We start from the raw sequence: 21846 nt of genomic DNA, 5'->3' as shown, positions 1-21846 counted from the left end.
CGGGTTCACACAGTACCGCCATTCACCTCAAAAAGCAAGTGACGGACTTGCGAATACTCTCGCGAAAGGGTTGGTCTTCTACTGTGGAGGGCTATGAGGTGTAAGAGCAATGGATTATGGCCTGAGATAGTCTTTCCAAGGTATTCCGCATGTTATGTGGTAAGTTGTATAAACTGTGAACACAGGAAGTGATCCAGATGGACATGGGGGGTCATGATTCGGTGAGTAGGAGGAGAACTTTCTCGTGTCAGGGAGGAGAACCCTCAAATGTCAGTAAGGGCCCAGTGTGTGAGACATTGCGAAAAATAGGTAGGGGTGCCAAGCGTAGATGTGCATGGGATTAGAGAGTGGGGACAATCTAAGAGGACATTTAGCATGCAATTAAACGCCCCCCCCCCCCATGATCCAGGTAAAGATGAGCCTATCGGGCGCACAGCAGAAAAAGGTTCGAGAGAAATTGAGATTGCCCTCTGTTGAGGGAATACACACTGCCCAGTAGGATTGCAGTCCCATCTAGTTATTGTAGTTATGCATTTAAAGGGGGTCCGTGGCCCTAATCCAATGGAGCACCCCCCTGGCATAGCCAGAGTAGAAGTGAAGAAACACTGGCCCCCACCAACACTTTTGAAATTTGAATCCCTCACTCCCAGCGAGATGTGCCTCCTATAGGAATGCGAGATGGGTGCCTCTGCGTGAACATCATGCTATATCTTGGCAGAATCCATGCATCAAATATTCCATGTCATAAGTGTCAATTGGACCATAATTCTTTATAGGGAGCAAGGTTTAAGGGGTAGACCGCCAAGCACAGCACGGGGGAATGTCACAATCCTTGGCAGATCACAGCGCAAGACTTGTACATATCATGTAGGTCTGCATGGGGACTAGACCTGACAATGTAAACTTCCCAACTCCCACCCCAGGGCCGCAGATCAACATCTTGACTCTCATGCAAGATACTCACAACAACATAATAACAATTCTAATGAGAGAATCACTACAGGCTCATAAGGGGTGGTGGGCAATGGAGGTAATTGTTCATCAGCGAGTCCCAGCAGGGCCCCTCTTTGAAGAGGGCCGACCGGTTTCTGCTCATTCAGACGGTCTCAGGGAGCAATCGGGTTTATGTAGACTAGAGATGGCAGTCCTTGAGGGAGGGGGAGGTTTGGGCAGTAAGGTCCCACATGTGGCCAGTTATACCAATTGCCATGCATCATGAGGCATACGAGTGACAGTGGGCAATGGGACCACAGCAGGGGGAGGTCCAAGGAAGAATGATGTGCCAAGGAAAGTGGATACAGCTGCTATCCTCTCCTACTGCGATTGATATGGTGAGGAAGCGTTAGGAACAGATTGGCCAGAGGGAGGAACGCCCTAGCCCCTGGTCCCCTCATGGTGCGATCGGGGTCAAGCACTGTCTGCGGTCGCTGGTGTGGTTTGGTGCTCTTCCGCCCAGTCTCAAGCATCTGGTGGGTCGATAAAGAAGTATGTGCGCTGGTCAGCTATGAATTTCATTTTAGCAGGGAGCAACAGAGCGTATGCGTAGCCAGTTTCTCTCAGCTGGGGCTTGAAGCCCAAGAACGAAGCGTGGCTGCGTTGGACTGCTATCACGTAGCCCGAGAAGATCATGATATGGTCCCTTCCAGATCACAGAACAGGTTCTGGATCTTGTGTTACCCAAGACAGGCCTTCATGCCTAGGTCTCTGTAGACAAGTGAGTTTGGTATGACTGCAGAGCAAATAAAAGTCAGAATTGTAGTTTCGCGCGCAGTTATGCACTCAGAGCAGCTGTGCATGCCTGTACACCATGCAGGAGGCATTCCTGTCCTAGCAGTCTCCTTAGACAATCTGAGGTGAAACACAGGGCAGTTTAAATTTAAGACAATGAGCAAGGGCTGAAGGGGCAGATTAAGATAATGCAGCACATTCAACTCCTCCAAAACATAGTTAGTTGGGTTAATGTTCCTCCTGCGAAGGTCTATGTCTGATCATAAGTTTGAAACAAGGAAGGAAAAACTCAACATTTCATCCTTCTAACCTGTGTAAAAAGAGTTAAAAATGCGGAAATTAATGTGATTTTGAGGCCAACTGGTCATTAGGGAAAACAGAAGATTTCACACCAGGGTTGTACCTCTGCCTGACATGCACCTGACTCTTACTCAAAAGGCATCAGCCAAATTCCCTACAAAACTGAAGGCATCTGATGTCCTCCTAGATTAGAGATTCTAAAAAGCAAACATGGATTGAGCAGGGTCAGTCACCTATGAATATGCCTGAGTAGGCCTTCCATCTTGCTGTCTGACACCAGTATGATGTCCTCGGGCATAAGATTGACATTGCCCCTGCCCACACCTGTTAGAAAATATCTCCAGTTTAAATCTGAGCTAGAGCCCTGTCTGTCATGTCATGTATTGTTATTAACATTTATGAAGTGCAAACTGCTACCCATAACACTGTCTTGACGTTAATTTGAGAGTACCCAGTAAGTGGTCTGCCATAAGCATAGGTGGTTGAAATAAAACGTGTTTGAAGCAGCTTCCTAAATCTGAAATTATTGGGATGTTGTCTCAGGTAGTGAAGCAGGGCATTCCAATGTTTAAAGATGTTTAAAACAAGGGCTGCCAGATGGTCAGATTTATAATGTAGACTTATAGAGGTCTATCTGTTCGAGTCCCATTTTGTCCAATATATGACATGTTCTAGAGTGATGAATGGGTTAGCCCATTGCTCATGATTGGATGGATTTGTTGGTCTCACTTCCCTGCTCCTGATTCAATGGATTCCTTTCCTATTCTTGTGTTTGCCTGCCCAGGAGTTTTTCAATCTTGCAGTCTTGCGAGTTGATGATATATTCTTCCACAACTGACCTCAGACCTTCCTATGCAGTGCATTCTTCCCATCTCTCCCTGGTCCTTCTCCCTCTTTTCTATCCACACCACCAATCTTCTGTTTTTTACCCCACATCTCACTCACTCCCCACCCAGTACCCTATAGTCATCCAGACTCCTTGCTAATTCCTCACTGACAACTGTGCTATTGGCAGGCAGACATTTTAAAATGCGTGTTTGACCATTTTAACATGGCCACCCACATGGCAGACATCCTCAAATGGCTTTCGTTTTATTTTACCAAATCCCATTCAAAGATGGCCACAGCAGATGCTCCCACATCCACTGTAGCCATCTTTAAACAGAATTTGCTACAATAACAAAAATGTGTTCACAGATGGCTGACGTGGATTGCGCAGATCTATGGCCATCTCAGAATGGGATTTGTTAAAACATTACAAAATGCATTTAAACATGAGCACAGTGAATGTGCAGGCTTCTGCTGTGGCGATCTTTTAATTTTGTCATATTTTTACAAATCCACCTTGAAGGTGGCCGACGCAGATGCTTCGCTGCTACCTAGGGTGAAAGGTATGACAAACCTAATACGTTTCACAGCCGAAAATTATTTACTTTGATAATGCTTGACTCCATAATCTGGTGCCTTTGAAAGGAAAGGCTGGTGCTCTAATGGCATGCCCACATTTTCTGTTTCTTGTGGTAAGAGATATTGTAATAGCTGAAGGGTCCATAGTACAATCTAGTAACAGGTAACAACCCCGGTAAGATAAGTTCAGTCTTTTGAGGTACCTCCTTCAAAGGCCTGTGTATAACCTGCAGCTGTCTGAGTTCAGTTGCTGCAAAATGGGTTAGAAGCAATGCGGCCCAGCGTGATTGACAGTGGGTGGGAATTCAAGCATTCTTTCCATTACCGTGTTGTTTTGGAAGTAGATGCCCTAAGTGCGACGGGTATACCCAGATTTGGGTCCCATGTTCACTATGCTATACAACATAAGTTACATCTCACTGATGTGATCTAAGTAGGTCAAAACCAGTCTGGGCTTGCTTGTATTCCCATCTGGAGGGGACCTTGGCTGGCAGTTAGGGCTGGACTGTTCCTAATGAAACAGGACCATTACTGATTTGCATAAGGCAAGTCTGCTTTTAGAACGGCGCAGTGGGTTGAAAATGATGGTCTGGAATGTGGCCCAGAATGATTGCATGTGGCTCAGATGAATTCAAGTATTCTTCCATCACCTGTTATTTTTGCATCAAATAGGTTAGGGCATCTGCTGAAGGCTCACTGGCAAGGTATCTACAGCCTGTGTTTAGCTGCAAGTCAGGTATTCTGATCCCTGAAAAATAGCTAGGTGGATTAATGCACATGTTGCACGCAGCACTGTGCAAACTGTTGTTCACGAGTCCCAATCCTCGTAAGACAGCCTAGTGAAAAAAGGCACAGAATGCAGAGAACCCTGTGTATCATGAAGGTAACAAGTTGTAAAGCTGCAAAACGTTATAGTAAGTCAGGGTTCTGGCTAAAGATAAAACAAAACAGCATATTTACAAGGGCTTATCACCACGGCAACGTCACTTTTTGTGATGTTCCTGTGGCAATAATCCCTTAACGTGCTTAACGCCGCCTTGTAAATAAGGCCCCCTTTCATGCTACAGTTAGCGTGAAAGGGGCGGGCAATGGGTGTTGCGGTGGGCGTTCAGCCTCAATACCCATTGGTTTTGATGTTGCACCCTATTTACAAGAGTGGCGTAAATATGGGACAGGGCTAAAATTAAGACCAGGGAAAGCCTGCTCTTAACATGGCGAAACAAGTAGACATGTTCAAATTCTCCTTGTTTTTGCAGTGTCTATGTGTGCGGCATTGTGCAGCACACATAGACCCAGCAAATCGCCATGAATGATTGTTTATGTGCAGGAAGGTGTCCCTTCCTGCACATAAACAATCATTAAAAAAATGACGAGTTGCAAGTTCTATAGGAGTTACAAATCACCATTGGTGATTGTCTATGTGCAGGAAGGAACACCTTCCTGCACATAAACAATCATTAAAAAAATGACGAGTTGCAAGTTCTATAGGAGTTACAAATCACCATTGGTGATTGTCTATGTGCAGGAAGGAACACCTTCCTGCACATAAACAATCATTCCCTCAACACAGGTACTACCCTTGCACTATGGTGCAAGGGTGCCTCCATTGGTGCTAGGCAGATGAGTTTAGCGCCAGTGCTAGGGAAAACACAGGGATGTGCAGTACTATTGTAAATACGGAATATCCCTGCTCTTTCAGAATGGCGGAGCACGGCGTAAGTAATTTTTGCAAAAACCAAAGGAAATGATGGATGGAGTGTTGAACATTGCAAGCACTCACCCCCAGTCAACTGATCTGGGTTTAATCCATCACCATTCTTTAGCCCACTCTGCCATCCCAGTTCAGATATGGCCATATGCAAATCAGTCTGACCCTGTGCCTCATGGAAACAGTCCAGCCCGAACTGCCAAGCCATGTCTTCCCTGGACCGGAAACAAGCTTCCTAGGACCGGTTTACGGCACCTCAGCCGTCTTCAGCCAGGCTTGCTTGAATCCAGTGGCAAAGTGAGCAAGGAACTCACGTTTGAGCATACCCTGCCAGCTTATGGCGAACAAAGCAAAAACCAAAGGAAATGATGGACGGAGTGTTGAACACTGCAAGCACTCACCCCCAGTCAACTGATCTGGGTTTAATCCATCACCGTTCTTTAGCCCACTCTGCCACCCCAGTTCAGACATGGCCATATGCAAATCAGTCTGACCCTGTGCCTCATGGAAACAGTCCAGCCCGAACTGCCAAGCCATGTCTTCCCTGGACCGGAAACAAGCTTCCTAGGACCGGTTTCCGGCACCTCAGCCGTCTTCAGCCAGGCTTGCTTGAATCCAGTGGCAAAGTGAGCAAGGGACTCACGTCTGAGCATACCCTGCCAACTTATGGCGAACAAAGCAAAAACCAAAGGAAATGATGGACGGAGTGTTGAACATTGCAAGCACTCACCCCCAGTCAACTGATCTGGGTTTAATCCATCACCGTTCTTTAGCCCACTCTGCCACCCCAGTTCAGACATGGCCATATGCAAATCAGTCTGACCCTGTGCCTCATGGAAACAGTCCAGCCCGAACTGCCAAGCCATATCTTCCCTGGACTGGAAACAAGCTTCCTAGAACCGGTTTCCGGCACCTCAGCCGTCTTCAGCCAGGCTTGCTTGAATCCAGTGGCAAAGTGAGCAAGGGACTCACGTCTGAGCATACCCTGCCAACTCATGGCGAACAAAGCAAAAACCAAAGGAAATGATGGACGGAGTGTTGAACATTGCAAGCACTCACCCCCAGTCAACTGATCTGGGTTTAATCCATCACCGTTCTTTAGCCCACTCTGCCACCCCAGTTCAGACATGGCCATATGCAAATCAGTCTGACCCTGTGCCTCATGGAAACAGTCCAGCCTGAACTGCCAAGCCATGTCTTCCCTGGACCGGAAACAAGCTTCCTAGGATCGGTTTCCGGCACCTCAGCCGTCTTCAGCCAGGCTTGCTTGAATCCAGTGGCAAAGTGAGCAAGGGACTCACGTCTGAGCATACCCTGCCAACTTATGGCAAACAAAGCAAAAACCAAAGGAAATGATGGACGGAGTGTTGAACATTGCAAGCACTCACCCCCAGTCAACTGATCTGGGTTTAATCCATCACCGTTCTTTAGCCCACTCTGCCACCCCAGTTCAGACATGGCCATATGCAAATCAGTCTGACCCTGTGCCTCATGGAAACAGTCCAGCCTGAACTGCCAAGCCATGTCTTCACTGGACTGGAAACAAGCTTCCTATGACCGGTTTCCGGCACCTCAGCCGTCTTCAGCCAGGCTTGCTTGAATCCAGTGGCAAAGTGAGCAAGGGACTCACGTCTGAGCATACCCTGCCAACTTATGGCGAACAAAGCAAAAACCAAAGGAAATGATGGACGGAGCGTTGAACATTGCAAGCACTCACCCCCAGTCAACTGATCTGGGTTTAATCCATCACCGTTCTTTAGCCCACTCTGCCACCCCAGTTCAGACATGGCCATATGCAAATCAGTCTGACCCTGTGCCTCATGGAAACAGTCCAGCCCGAACTGCCAAGCCATGTCTTCCCTGAACCGGAAACAAGCTTCTTAGGACCGGTTTCCGGCACCTCAGCCATCTTCAGCCAATCTTGCTTGAATCCAGTGGCAAAGTGAGCAAGGGACTCACGTCTGAGCATACCCTGCCAACTGCTCAATGCCACGCTTCCCTATTCACTTGTAAATATGCCCCAAAGTTTTCTTTCAATATAATTAATTTGGAAAGATGAAGTCCCACATATGGAATCATAACACTGACGTCCAATAGAGCCCAGTGCAATGCAGGCCATTTGTTTGAAATTCCAGTTGCTATTACAGTATTGCAAATTTCCTTTCACTTGCATTGCAATAGAAATTGTAATGAAGTGCTATGAGTAACCCATATTCTGACTTGCCTATTGAAATGCTGAATGCTAACTCATGTTGCCATTAAATCGGCACAACAGGGATACAGAACTCCATATTTTATGCATGTAAATCCAAATGATTCAAACTCCAAATCTGGGAGCTCGCCATTAGCAGGGAGCTTCACCTGCAGTGCAGAGGGGCCCCAACCCCTTCAAGGGAGTCCCATTGCAGCCCAAAACCAATGTCAATCTGTGAGATATGGAAGCCCCTCATCACATTCTGCAGGGGGCCACTGCTTCACCTACAACTACTCAGAACGCATGTGATGCGCAAAGGAGATCCATCCATTACAATTAGAAATATAATCAATCACCAAATTAATGTTAAATAATGTTATTACTTTTAAGCTTAAACTTTCTGTACTTTAATACATTGTCCTTCAAAAATACATACTTTCTAAGTTGTGTACTGATACAGTAACCTATTGGAAACAAAGCTTTCCACTTTGAACGGTGTAGGATGCAAGGCAAGGACATTTGCCAGAGGATTCACAGGGATCAAGACACCTGGAGAATTGAAACACACCACCAGAGAATAGGTTGACCTGGGGGAACACGAGGTTTGAAGCATTTCACCAGGGAAACTATGAGTCTAGGAATTGAGAGATATTGCCAGGAAACTGTCTTTCCATGAGCAGCATGGCAGGTGAGGCAAATTATTCAGCAAACGGACTGGCCGGGACAAACAAGCGAGGGTTTAGATATGACCACTAGAAAAACTGATTAATGAAAGCAGGCGAATCAAGGCACACTGATAAGGAAACAGGATGGCCAGGGAGAGCTCGGAGGGCCAAAGCAGACCACCAGATAAACAGGCTAACCAGAGAGAGCAGAAATTGAGGCTTAGCAGCCAAAAGCAATCTGGATAGTCAGAGCATGAGGGCTTCAGACATGGAGACTGACCAAGGGAAGAACATGGGAATTGAGGCACACTACCAGAAAATAAAATAACAAAGAAGGACATGCAGAGCAAGACACACCAACAGGGAAACCAATTGGTCAGGGGGGGGAAGGGACAGGGTAAAACATGAAACAAGAAAACAGATTGGCCATGAAGAACGGCGGGCCGAGGTATACCACCAGGGAAACCATCTAACCTTTGTAAGTAATGCGATAAAGACATGCCACCAGGAAAATTGAGGGACCAGTTGGAGAATGGGGAATGAGGCACATTTCCAGAACATACTGCCCAGATAGAGCAAGGAGACTAAAGGATACTACCAAGCAAATAGACTTCCCAGGGAGAACATGTGGCTCAAGGCATACTCCATGGAAACAGGATGTGCAAGGAGAGAATATGGAAGGAGTCATACCCTTGGAGAAGAAGGGACTAGAGTATGCAAAAATGGAAAATGAAGGTCTGGAGGGGGAGGGGCATAGAGGGACATAGAGATTGATGCATTTTTTCAGTGAACCAAACTGGCAAAAGAAAACATGGGTCTTGAGACATAAAGGCCAAAAGCAAAATCAGCCAAGAAAACCTAGGTATTGACGCATCCTGCTAGGAATACAAGCCGATTAAAGTAAGGACGGCAATTGAGGAACAACACCAGGCTACAGACTGAAGGCCAAGTTTATCAAAGGTTTGTGTTGCCCTGCGCCACGCAAGAGGGCGCAGGGTGACGCATAAAATAAAAAGAGATTTACCAATCCACACAAGGCCACCTTGCGGAGCCCTGTGTGGCTTGATAAAGCTAGAGTAATGCAAGACATCGCAAATCACTACCTTACGTTATTCTGCTATAAGAAGGCATGCCATGGGTGAAGCGTGGGTGTTGCAACGCATCAACCCATGCATGGTGACACAGTCCCAGATTTATCAACACTGGTAGACCTGGAAATGCTTTAGATTGGCACACCTCCCCACCAGAGGCACAACAAGGAGAAATATCTTCATTTTTCCTCGTTTCCACTTTCTAAATGTGCTGCAGAAGAAAATGCCTCTAAGGATTATTTTTGTAGAGTAAGGTGCACCTTTCTGCACAAAAACATTCCTGCCTTCAACGCAGGCACCCACGCACCATGGTGCAAAGCTGCCTGCATTGGCACTAGACCGCAGTTTGTGCGCCATCTTAGGCAGAGAGCAGGAATGCACCAAATAATGTTAAAAACAGTGCATTCCTGCCTTTTCCCTTTCGTGCAGCAAGATGGCTTGCTGCGTTGCATTAATATTTGTTAAATATACCCCCAAGTGAGAAGAGCGGTGTACCTGGATAGAAGGCTAGCCAGGGAGCACACAAGAATCCTATTGCAGAGATACTTCTAACTCACATCTTACAGCAGAACTGGTCTCCATTTGCCGTCCCCCATTAATTTAACAAAAATGCCATATATCAATCAATAAATCAACCAGCATTTGGAGAGCACAGCACTGATACCCCTAGGGGTATCTGGGGGCTGTGTCTCTGTCGGAGAGCCAAGTCTTGAGTCTCTTTCTGAAGTCTGCCAGTAAGGAGGCTGTACGGAGCTTGAGAGGAAGGTCATTCCAGGTCTTAGCCCTGATGTAGGAGAAGGAGCTGCTACTGCTGCGACGGATGCAGGGGTGTGTGCGAGGGTGAATGAAGAGGGGCGCAGGTGTCTAGCGGGCTGATAGAAGCTCGGTCAATGGTTGATGTACGCAGGTCCTAGGTCGTGGAGGACTTTCTAGGTGTGCATGAGGATCTTGAACTGGCTTCTCTTCTGGATGGGGAGCAAGCGAAACCCACATAACCCCCCACCTGAGAGTGTATGGGTACAGGACTGGTCCTACCTTTTTACAGAACATCTTCAGAGCTCACAAGCTCCACTCTTCCTTAGTTGGATTTCTCCCCTCCCAAAATTAGGAGATCCAAACAGGGATGCGGAGCCTTTTTGTACCTGTCAATCAACACGTTTTATCTTTAATCATCTCAGTTTCTGAAAACTTCTGAAGACATGCCTCTTGTAAAAGGAATGTGATATTGACTACTAATAGCTGGCCTGCTTTGCTAGCACCAGTACACCTGTAAAAGTGATCAAGCTCTTTACAAATAGAGGGAAAAAATGGATGGTCAAAACAGAATTCTCACTCTTTTCTTGAAGGCCGTGTATTTGATTGTTGTTCTGAGAAAATGATTGTCTTTGAGTTTTTTGTTTATTACATATTGGAAATTCTATGGTGAACATTTCTTTGTTCCTTGAATTTCTGTATTTTCCTAGGAAATCTTTCTTCCATTTTAGGCATGAGGGCGAGTTGTGGCATTGGGCTTTGTAAGGTATGCAGGTGTGAGGGTAGGGTTGCCACCTTTCCCAGACTAATATACAGGCCATTTGATCATGTTTTAACATCCAGCAAAGGCCTGGGCATGATTTTAAAGTTGTTCTTTATTTGATATCTCTTGTATTCATTTTTAACATGGCCCTTCTGTCTTTGTTTACCTTAAATATCAGCACTGGGGTATTAGGGCAGCTGTAGAACACATTTTAAAGTGTTTTCTTCTTACATTTTGGGCCTGGATACGAGTGGGTCGGTGTTGTGTGTGCATGGGTTAGAATTACGAGTTGGGGGTGTCTAACATCTCCGATAATTATCAGATGTGTTAAATCCGCCTAAAATTTTGGTCATACCTGCTGAAATTTAACAGAAAATGTGTAGGGTATTTACCGTGCCATGGTGATTTTAGTGTGTTAACCACCAAAATCTGCATGTTATTCCCTGAAAACTCGTAACAGGTGTTATTTATCGCACTCAATAAATACCATATCCCCTGGGTATTGTTTTTATGAGGTGCAATAAACAACACCTTAACTCGCAATAAGACCCTTAGTGTTTAAAATATGTACAAATAAGGGGAAAAATACCAGACTTAGGTGATTTTTCTCATTTTTATACCGGCAGGAACATTTTAGTAACGGCCATGCTGATAAAACCAGCCAGGTGGCAATCCTAGGTGTAGGTATCCTTACTACTGCAGGTACAGCGGCCCATGGCTGTAGGGCAACCATTGCAGCCCACTGGCTGCTCCTCTACTGGTCAAACAGTAAACAAGAGACCCTCTCTCATTGCTTGCACTCGGTCCCATGGGACACTTCCTAGGCCTCTGTCTTCACATGCCCAACTTTTACCACATTCAGAGGGTGGTAGAAATAGCCAACTTTGGGTTTAAGTTCACACCAGAACATGGACTTCTATTGGAATTCTCCAGGGCATATTATCTAGCGCCCATTATCGCCGCTTTAGCTGCAGTTTTCTGCCGCTAAAGCGGCAATAATTTTTAACACTGTCCTTAATAATATGCCACCTGGTAACTACGTTCAAACAACATTGCATCCCAATGACCTCCTAGTGACAAAAGAGATAAGAATCTGAGACTTCCGCTTGGATTCATTAGCATCAGGTGTGTCAGGCGTCAACAATGTGAGAAGCTGCGATTGGACACTGTCAGTGTTATCCGGAAGTTATTATGGCTGAATAACTCAGCTTATGAGCATAGGCGTTTATTCATTATCTTGTGATCCTTTAAAAGCCTGTGTGCACGTGACTCATGGTTCCGCTGTTGTTATCTGGGTCATGAGGCCAGAGTGCACGTGACGCTTATTCTGCTGTTCTGTGCGCCACGCGCCCCGAGTTCCTGCCAATGCTCCTGCTTATAAACATGCAGAGTCATGTTCTGGAATCACAATGGGAGGCACTTGGGTGACGTCGCGCTTGCGTCGTCATTCTTCCCCCATGTTCTGGAATCCTTATGAGAGGCACGTGGGTGTCTCGCTTGCCTCGTCATCCTGCCCTATAAGGAATGCCGCTGAAGTTTCTCTGTCACGGTTCAGAGGTGTTGTGAGGCTGTGTTGGTCGCTAAATGTTATTAATGTATCTCGTAAAATTACCGAGAGAGAGCCGTGTTCACTGCAGTATGCGAAATATCTGCTCAACAAAAAGCTTGTAAAAAATGTAATCATACCCAAGCTCCTCTTGAGTTCTTCTGAGCGCTTACATGCTATTTAAATGTTGAAAGATTTTTAAGGACATTTGCCAGATTAACAGGGTCCTTGCTTTTTCTACTGCTTTCTGTTGTATCGGTAAGAAAATTAGTATGTTTACAATATGCAAAATGGCCTCGACTAACTTAAGAAAGGGAAAAGTTTAAAAAAATTTATGGTAAAATCTTATTTTTGGGAGATCTGTGCTTCGAAAAAAAAGGAAAGGTTCAAATATATGGCTTTCCATGTGGTAAAATAAATCCCTGGGGACGTATTATGAAAAGGGTGTGCCAATCAAATTTGAGCTGGTTATGGCCCTATACTAAAACGAAAATGCAGTGGGTCCGATTCGCAAGGATTTTGGTTTGAGTGAATATTAGTGGCCCCCTTTTTATTGTGACCAATTAAGATATTGGGGTCGGATTTAAAAGGCGGCAAGAATGCCTCTGTAGTCATGGTTAGGTCAGAGCATAACAAGCCTCATTTGTAAGATTATTTACAATAAATGTAAATGCACCTGTCACATACGGTTGAGGTCAAGAGAATTGCATCAGGTGTTAAAGTTATGATTTACATGCTTGTTGTGTGAGTTATGGTTTGTGAACCTAACCATTCCTTGCGAATTTCAGAGAGTTTTTGGTATTAACCAAAGCTACTTTAGCTGTGTGTTTTTCAGTGAATTTCTACATTTAAAAAAAAAAAACATGTCAACCATAACTTCATTTTAACTTTTATGTTTTCAGTGAATGTGGTGAATGTGTTTGTGTGTGTATGTGTGGGCGTGTGTGTTGTGTATGTTTATCCACCTCACCACGCAGCTGTACAGACAGTTCAAGGGCTTTTGATTAGTCTAGAAATGATACAAAGCTGACCCTGTGCTATGTTCAGAATAAATAAAGTAGTGTCTAGATGTCTTGACAGAAACATTTGCCTATAGAGCTTCTCCACGACCTACTGTAACTTTGGCGGAAGACTTGCAAAAGCCTTTCCTACACAAGTTTAATCACCAAAGTTCAGCACTGTAATCCCAGAAAGTATGTTACTAATTCCTATCTCAATACAAATAGCAATTCAGTGACATCATTCTAGAAACATGGCTCACCCAGCTGTCAGCATCCGTTGTTTATCCCTGGTGAGTGGTTGACATTGTCTAGCACTGTGACAAACGCACCTATTCATGACACTCGAGGAACGCCACAAGGATGACAGATCTGATGGAATTTGTGTCCGATTTTACCAAATGAATGTGTGCCATCAGGTCGGATGTTCGAATCCCATAAGATAATTTAGCAATCAGGTGCATTCAGGGAGTTGTATTGCTGGTTCACATTGATTAAAACAATTAAACTAAAGGTTTCTAGTGCAGTGATTAGTAGAAGGAAAAACTGGACAGGGATATGGTGTTGATGATGACACTGACTCAGTTAGTAAACGTATACAGTATGCTTCTTGACAAACTGTTCTACCAGTGGAACCCAAATGAATAATGGGGGGCATTATACAAGTCCTGGGCTTCCTGCATGAGCACCAGACAGGCAGGCTCAGTCTGACAGTAAAATAGGGCGTTAGCAGCTGCAGTTCTGCATTTGTTTCTGCAAGCAATGCATGTGTGCATGTCCTGTTGTTGCTCTACAGGCTCCACATATCTGGAAATCATACCTTGGGGTCAACCAAGCATTCTTGTTGCATCAAAAGATTTGTGAGTGGTAGGTAGTGTGCATATCTACAATACAACCTCATAAAGTTGAGCGAAACCTAGTCCCTTCACAGTAGTAGAATGCAATTCCAAGGGTGAAAAGTGTTCTGATTTGTAGATGCATTGCATGAACTTTAAACGTTTCTAGGATAGTAACCATCTAGTATTAAAGCAAAAACGTGACAATGAAAACAACCAAACTGCCAGATAGGGCTAAAAAAGTGTGTGCATTTAGGGCCAAATGTATGAAAAGATTAGTCACAAAGCGTGGTCACGAGTTGCACACTGAATTTCTGCTACCAGTCTTTAATTTTGCAAAGTAACGTACCTGCGCTGCATGAAAAAAATCCTATTTGACAGAACATCGAGGGGAGCAGGCAAAGGTCCTCCTGGCCACTTCCTGTTCCTCCCTGAGGTCGCCAGGCACGATTCCTAAAGAGCAGGTTGCCCTTTGTGAATCTAATACCACTTCCTTTGACAGGTTGTAACTTTTCAATAGTTTGGGACCACAATTGCGGTGCAAGCCATTGTTACATACCATTCCGAATTGCAAATGGGAGGGGACTCTCCTTTCAGACCCTTCCTAATTATAACACTTAATGAGTTGGTAAGGCCATTTTGTGGGTCAGAAATGCTTGATTTTGTGAAATGTGGAGTTTGCAACCACTAAATGGCTTTGTACATTAGCTCCTAAATTATTTAAAATACTTATGCATAAATATCTCTTTGGAGATATGTTGCTATGGATCAAGTAATTATGGGTCAAAGAAGCACACACTTCATATTACAGATGAACAATATGAAGATGAGATATTTACTCACAGTGCTAAACCTCACTAATGATTTTTTAATGAAAACAGAGCTCTCTCTGAGGTGAACCACTAGTAATCCTTATGACCCACAAGTAGTGTGGTGCTAACACGACCTGCAGCTATGGCTGTTAACTATAGAGTAGAGACCGAGGGAGTATGCAGTTCCTTTTGCCTACTCCCTTGGTCTGTAGGATGTATTATGGAGCATGTATGCTGGAGCTTAGTGCGCTCCGAGTCTCACTATTTTTGATGAAACTATCAACTATAGAGCACGGATGCTCACAAATGCTATGAGGAAACTTTGAGAAGGTAACAAGTACATGTCTGCTCACCGTCTTGTGTAACATTTGAAAGGCCAGAACAGGGGCATGGGTTTGAAATAAACTCAACTTCAGCAAACGATCGCGGTACGTTGGATGTCTGCGACCAACTTTTTCTAACGTCAACTCTATGGTGATCAGAACATTTGGAAAGCATCACTTGAAAACACACTGCAGAATATACAACCACCATGATCATCTAGGCGCTACATATGACTGTGACTCTCTTTATCGAGGGATTCTCAGAGCCTACACCGACACAGGCCAAAGATGTTGAAAGAGAGTTTGTCCTTTAACGTGTCACAAACTACATATGCTTTGGGTGGCAAAAACTATGGGCACAGAACCCTTTAACCCCAGGAAACCCCATTCACTCCTTCCTGAACACACAGTTGGCAGTGTGCTTCTGTATTAAAGAACAAGTAAAGGTGTTAAATGGAGTGAGTACATCGACTAGAGGCAGCCATGGAGGTTTATTTGGGTAATTTACACCAAACATTTATAGGCATATTTGTGATCCGGTTTGCTTTGACTTTGCACCACTCAATATGACGCCACACAAGGCCACTCTGTGTGGCCCTGAGTGACTCCATAAATCTGAAGTAAAGCAACACAGTGCAAATCGCTGCTTTGCCTTACTCGGCCCTGGGAAGGCGTTCCTTGGGCGTTGGGTGGGTGTCCCCATGCAACTCCCATGGTTTTTGATGCACTCCCACATTTACCAGAACTGGTAACCCTGGAAAAGCGCCAGAAAGATACACCTTTACCAGGAAGGAAAGGCGTAACGAGGAGAAAGATTTTATTTCTCCTCCTTACTTCCTCTTTCTATTTGTGCTGCCTCATGCAGCACACATAGATAGAGGAATATGTCTCAGCATTGTTTTTGTGAAGGAAGGTGCCCCTTCCTGCACAAAAACAATCCCGCTTTGGCGTTAGGCTGCCAAAGCAGCCCCATCATGGGGAAAAGGCAGGAATGCGCTGTATCGACTTAAATAGGGCGCATTCCTGTCCTTCCGTGCAGCGCAGCCAGGTGCCCTGCTGCGCTGCACTGCGTGACCATTTTTCGTAAATATGCCCCTAACTCCTTAAAATCACGAAAACAGCAAGTTTTATTTTGTCAGGGTGAGAAAGGCATGGTTTAGAGATGCTAATGAAGCTCACTTCCGGTTTGGTTTTAAATGGTTTCACTATTGATCGTCTCTGAAGTCAGTCTTCTCTCTACGTGCGATGAGTAAATGACATTTTAATGCACTTTACATATCTCTATGTGTCATAATATTTATTCCTTTTTTATAACACTCAAGCAGCACGGAGACTGTCTCCGAGCACCCACGAAATGAACCATGAACCCAAGTCTCAAATTTTATGAAACACGTGGCATCAACTTGACGATTATGTTACTTAAGTAACTTGTTGATGTGTGTGTGTGTTTGTTCGCATGCTTGCGTGAATGTGTGTGCGCTCACGCATATTTATATGCGCTTGCAGAAGCGTAGCTTAATTGGTGCAGCAGGTGCAGTGGCACCGAGGCCATGAGGCATAAAGGGCCCACTGAACCCTGAATATTGCTGTATTTTATAATTCAGACAGCAGCTAGGGGCCCATTTCCTTTCTTGCAGTAGCCTGGGGCCCCTGACACACACTGGCTGCGCCTCTGTCGACATTGCTTGTTGCACTGGGAAGGGAGAGATGAGAGGGACATCCTGGTGCGCTTTCATCTACATCTGCAAACACTCTAGGGCCGGCGTAGTGCGGGTGTACACACTTTCATAGAGAAATACCTGTTTTCAGTTTTGATTCTTCAAATCAATTGATGCCAACAGCGGTATATCCTCCTAGAAGTGTCCCTCTGACAAGAGTGTCTTAACAGAGACAAAGACTTGCAGAAATATTGAACAGCTTAAAAAAGACAAGTAGAAAGTGGAATAAAATGAAGCCTTTGTGTAATCAGAGATCTACCCCCAGGAGCCTGCCATCTTGAAGCGCGCATATATCAAACCTAAAATTGGTCTTTACCCTCAGTGCAGGGCAAATGGGTAAGGTGAGACAGCTTTAAACCGAGTCCAGTAATTCTATACAGTGTGGAACATATCACATGGTTGTAGACATATTTGAGGTTACGAGTTGTGTTAAGGCAGGAATTAATGGATCCAAAAACCCCGGATCCGAGAATTCCATGCCTGGAGACTCAGACGGGAACTACTGCAGGACAGGCGCTGAGGGCAGCCGCATTGGTCGCCCCCCGCCCGCCCGCTGAAGCAGTTTGAGCTCGGCACAAGGGTGCCTTCAGCCAGTGTTCCACCCTCCCACCCCTACCAGCAAGCCTGAATACACCCTACGCATGCTCAGAGCAAGCCTGAAATTGTATGGGTTTTTTCCACCTAAATGGTGAAAAACTACAGGGTAAAACACCTGGTAAGCCCAGGTGCAAGCAGTTATTCCCCATTTTAAGAAAAACATCATAATGTGCAGAGGAGATACCTGCTGGTACATGTGATCCCGACCCTCCAGTATGTTCACTGCAAAGCCCAGCTAACTCGTAATGAGGGCCTAAGTGTACCTGAAGGAGGGCACAATAGCATCGTGCCACTATCTGGGCACTGATTTAGTCGGTCTGGTGAAGGCAATACTCCTCGCTGGAACTTCATATTCCTGTAGCAATGAAAACCCCTGCTTGGTTGGAAATATCTGGTAAGGACAAACACTTCTGGCATCAACCTGTATCGATATCTCTGTCAAGACTCCATCAGAGCTCATTCTACTTGGATTTACAAACACTGAGTGAGACTGCTGAGATCGCCAAAAAGAGTGCATATTTTATAACCAGCGGGCTATTGAGAGAGTAAGGTTGGAAACCCCTAGGGATCCAGATTCTAAGAGGAACTACAGTCCCCCTTCCCGACAGTCACACATGTGATCTGTACATCTGAGTCCTCATTCAATCCCACTACCACCTTCTCTCCTCAAGGGGAGAGCTCAGTTCTTTAGCTTTTGGGATGCTGGTGGTGAGAGGATACAAATGTGTACAATATCATGTACTTCTGTTCCGAAGCAGGTACACACAACAATAATGCAACTCGTATTGAGTACTGAGACTCATACATAGACTTCATCAACTTCCCCTCTGCTATCAGCTTATTTGATGGATATTCCATCCTCTACATGGGATACATCAACTGAGCTTCACTAGCAAGTAACACCTCCAGGAAGATCAGGACCTGAGCCGAATGTAAGGATGAAGGGACTTTTGTAGCGTGAACCCTCGATTCCTGAAATCCATTCCCTATCAGAGATCCTAAGAGGTGATATCAGTCAGAAATACTCTCATTCATGTCGTATTAGTTAGCATGAGGCAATCCTCCTCTTTAGAAGAAGAACCCGACATCTAACTGACGGTCGTCCTCAATCTAGAGCTCAGAAATCCTTTAGGAATATGGTTTCTGTATACAGAACTACTTGTCTTCTTGATAATTTATTTTTCTCCTTAAAGGAAGGACACTTTGTGATCAACAAGGACAGTTTGCAACATCCATAACAGACAATATCAAAATTAGTTGAATTTTCAGTTCATCTTGGAATTTGGATTGAAAAAAGGCCATTTAAATTAGCTGCACAGATCAGCTGATCTTTACCATTCCATACTGGGTGCAAGTAACATTCAGAGACCTACCAAGATCTCATCTCTGCAACAGTTATTGAAAAGTACTAGTGGTTGTATTCCTCCAATCGCCTAAGAGACTTGGATTAAAGATTCTATGTAATGGGTTACTTACCTTATAGACCTCGGCAGATGGTCCACCGGTTGCCATGACTAGAATCCAAGAAGAATCTGGATCTCATGCAGGGCAGAGACCAAAGCAGGAGGTTTTATCAACTGGAACCTGAGCAGAAAATCCACGTCTGTCTTAAGCACCCACAGTTTGTTATTATCTCTAAGATGACAGCGGTTATAAACGGGTGAGGTGTAATTATGTCTGGGTGCTGCCTCTCATTAGGATGCTAACCATGAATAAGAGCCAGGTACTCCTCCCTCGTTTAAACTTGGCACCACCCTCTCCTGCTCAACACAGAAAAGTGCCTGAGGTCTTGGAGTACGGTAAGAGAGCCGCCTATTAAACGAACAAAGTCATATCCTCATCGAAGGCAAGAACCACTGCACAGGATACAAGATATGGTGCTAGTCAGGCTTTGCCCCCAAAGCCTTGAAATCCAGACTCTACGCGAACCGATTATCCCTTCAATAAGTGGTACTCAGGGGTGTCCGATTAAGCAAATGCAACTTTAGAATGAAAGAAATCATAGTAAGAGTCACAATGGCCAACAATGGATGTGAACAATCCTGATTGACCTGTATTGCTGCTCCTGTAGTGATAGCTAATTGATTGCAGTTAGGAACAGTGAAATGCCAGCTGCATTTCATTAGCAAAGAAGCCTATGAAGAAAGCTCCCTAGTTGTGTATTGTTGGCTTATTAACATTTACGCAGCACAGTCAGGCTGCTTTAAGCATGTGGCCGTACCATAATGAAAGCAAACGTGTATTTTTACTGCGCCTGCAGGTGTGTCCTGAGGAAACCAAACCATAAGGATGAAAATTGTTTTTTTTCGGGATGACACACTTTTTGTCACTGTATCGTAGTTGGGATTAGGAGCCAGGTGTTTGTCTGACCATGCGCCTGTTGTTTCAGCTGACAGTCATGGTGCTGCATTCCCCTGTGATGTCACATCCGTTGTTCAATATGCGGGCATTATATGGAGATACAGACTGATCGATCAAGAGCATGCTGATAGCACTGTTTCTATCACTCTTCCGTGGCTACCTCTGCCCGGGGTGAGTGCCCGGCTCAGATTCCTGTCATGTAGCACTATTGGCTGAAAATGGACCCTGGACACATTAAATGGGCACCTGGTGGACTCAAAGGAAGGCTGAAGATGGACCAGGAGATGATTAATAGTCTCTTGGGACCTTAATAGACAGACGCTGTTTAAGAAAGGAGTCACATTGGGAGGGGCGGGGGTGTCTATATCCTCAAAATTCTCAGTAATCCCACCTCCTACCCCAAATCTATTGATACCACAGGTACATCGGGGTGAGGGTACTTAACCTAGTTAAAAATCAATGATGAGTAACATGGGTGTTTCCATGCCGACTTCCACATTTTTTCTCCATTTTCATCTTTAGTTTCACCTAGTCATGACCTGTGGTGTTCCATCTTGTCTTGTAATCTCAAAAGGGCTAGTAAATCATGTTAATGCCCCAAAGGGATGTACATGGCATTCTTAATGTGACCGCTAATTGTGTCCAACACAGCCCATGCCAGTTCTTTGCTTGCGGGTAAGCCTGCTGCATAGAGTGTCGGTCTGGTTCATCAACTAGTGCGTGCGGAAGGCATATTCCTAGAGGTACGTCATATGTAGCAATTATCACACATCACACCCACCTGGAGTGATCTGCTTTCAACTCCCTGTTCAGACTAGGCGTTGCCCTCATGGTGACCTTGGTAGAATGTATAGTAGGGCACATGCTTAGGGAAAGGCTACAAATAGAGGCATTTGTGTGTAGGATTCTAGACACTAGACTCTCAAGTTGTACCTGTGAATGAAACCTCTCACTACAACGCTTCTGCACCCAGCACAGTAGTCCTGCCTTCCCAGGTACACCCCACATGATCTAAAACACCCACCTCATGCAGTTGTAGGCTCCTAGAAGCCCAGAGCTACTCCAATGAGCATCCAGGGGCTCTGTAGAAGATGCGATAAAGCAACGTTGTCAATGAAGACGGAAACTCTGAAGAGTTGATTTTTTAAATCTCACAATAAAATATTCCAAAACTTTAAGGGTTAAATACATGGGAATATTGATATAGAGACCATGGGCCTATAGCATAGGTTGCTTTCTATTAGTTAAAAGGCTAATATATATCTTCAGCTTATCGTTAGGCTCACTCTTCAGTTCCTCTTCCTTTTCTCATACTCCTTATAACCAGCCCTGGTGGTGTCATGGGTCTCTTATATCCTTCCCGGTCCTCTACCTCTTCTTAAATTCTCTACCTTCAGTTTTCCTATTCCTGAATCTATCCTACCTGAGTCCACATGACTCTTTCAATGATGACCTTGGATCTTCGCTTAGTTCTTCTTCTTTCCCTTTTTAGGTCGAGCATTCAAGGACTCTTGGATATACTTTAGTATATACTTATATGTGTATGTACTTTGTGGGCTCTGGAGATCAGCCCTAGGACTTGTCTGCTTCCGCATAGGAACTTTCTTTTCTGTTCAAATGCTTCTATTTAACTGTCCTGATAGAAAACGACCAGTAGAGGTCAGTAATATACCAGAATTGCTTTCTGCTGAGGGACTTTCTTTTTTCTATTTTTCTGGCAACTGCCTCTATTTAACTTTCTTGATAGAAAACGACCAGCAGAGGTCAGTAAAATACCAGAATCACTTTAGCATTTTCCAGATTCCAGTCCATAGAAATTGTCTCCCACAAGCACTCGTAGACAATCATATTTTTTTCAAATCTTGTATTTTCAGTGATATGACCACGGAAGGCCCTGATTTTATATTAAAAACAGAGCTTTGGACTATACCATGTCCTGCTGAAAGGCACTATTTCTCTCCATGTGTTCCCATTCCTGGCGTGTCACGCATTTCCGTGCTTACTTTCCCTCCATGTTAAAGAACAGTAGATGTTTCAGCATCCAGG

The 21846-nt window shown here is 44.8% G+C and overlaps 1 protein-coding gene across 2 annotated transcripts in view; it reads right to left on the bottom strand.

The window, feature by feature from the left end:
• The window catches only part of LOC146799516 (cytosolic phospholipase A2 epsilon-like), a 234734-nt gene that overhangs the window by 166769 nt on the left and 46119 nt on the right, over positions 1-21846 (bottom strand). Inside the window, exon 1 of one of the 2 annotated variants that reach the window (XM_085627083.1) lies at positions 18916-19069. The exons of the other annotated variant lie outside the window; for it this stretch is intronic. Coding sequence (XP_085483209.1) covers positions 18916-18951 — 36 coding nt within the window. The 5' untranslated portion in view covers positions 18952-19069. Of the gene's footprint in view, positions 1-18915; positions 19070-21846 lie in introns of those variants that run through there. 2 annotated transcript variants of the gene reach the window in all.

Source organism: Triturus cristatus, chromosome 9, assembly GCF_964204655.1.
Source record: "Triturus cristatus chromosome 9, aTriCri1.1, whole genome shotgun sequence".
Taxonomy (NCBI): Eukaryota; Metazoa; Chordata; class Amphibia; order Caudata; family Salamandridae; genus Triturus; species Triturus cristatus.
The sequence above is the reverse complement of the archived record's forward strand: the minus strand, read 5'-3'. Positions and strand labels throughout refer to the sequence as shown.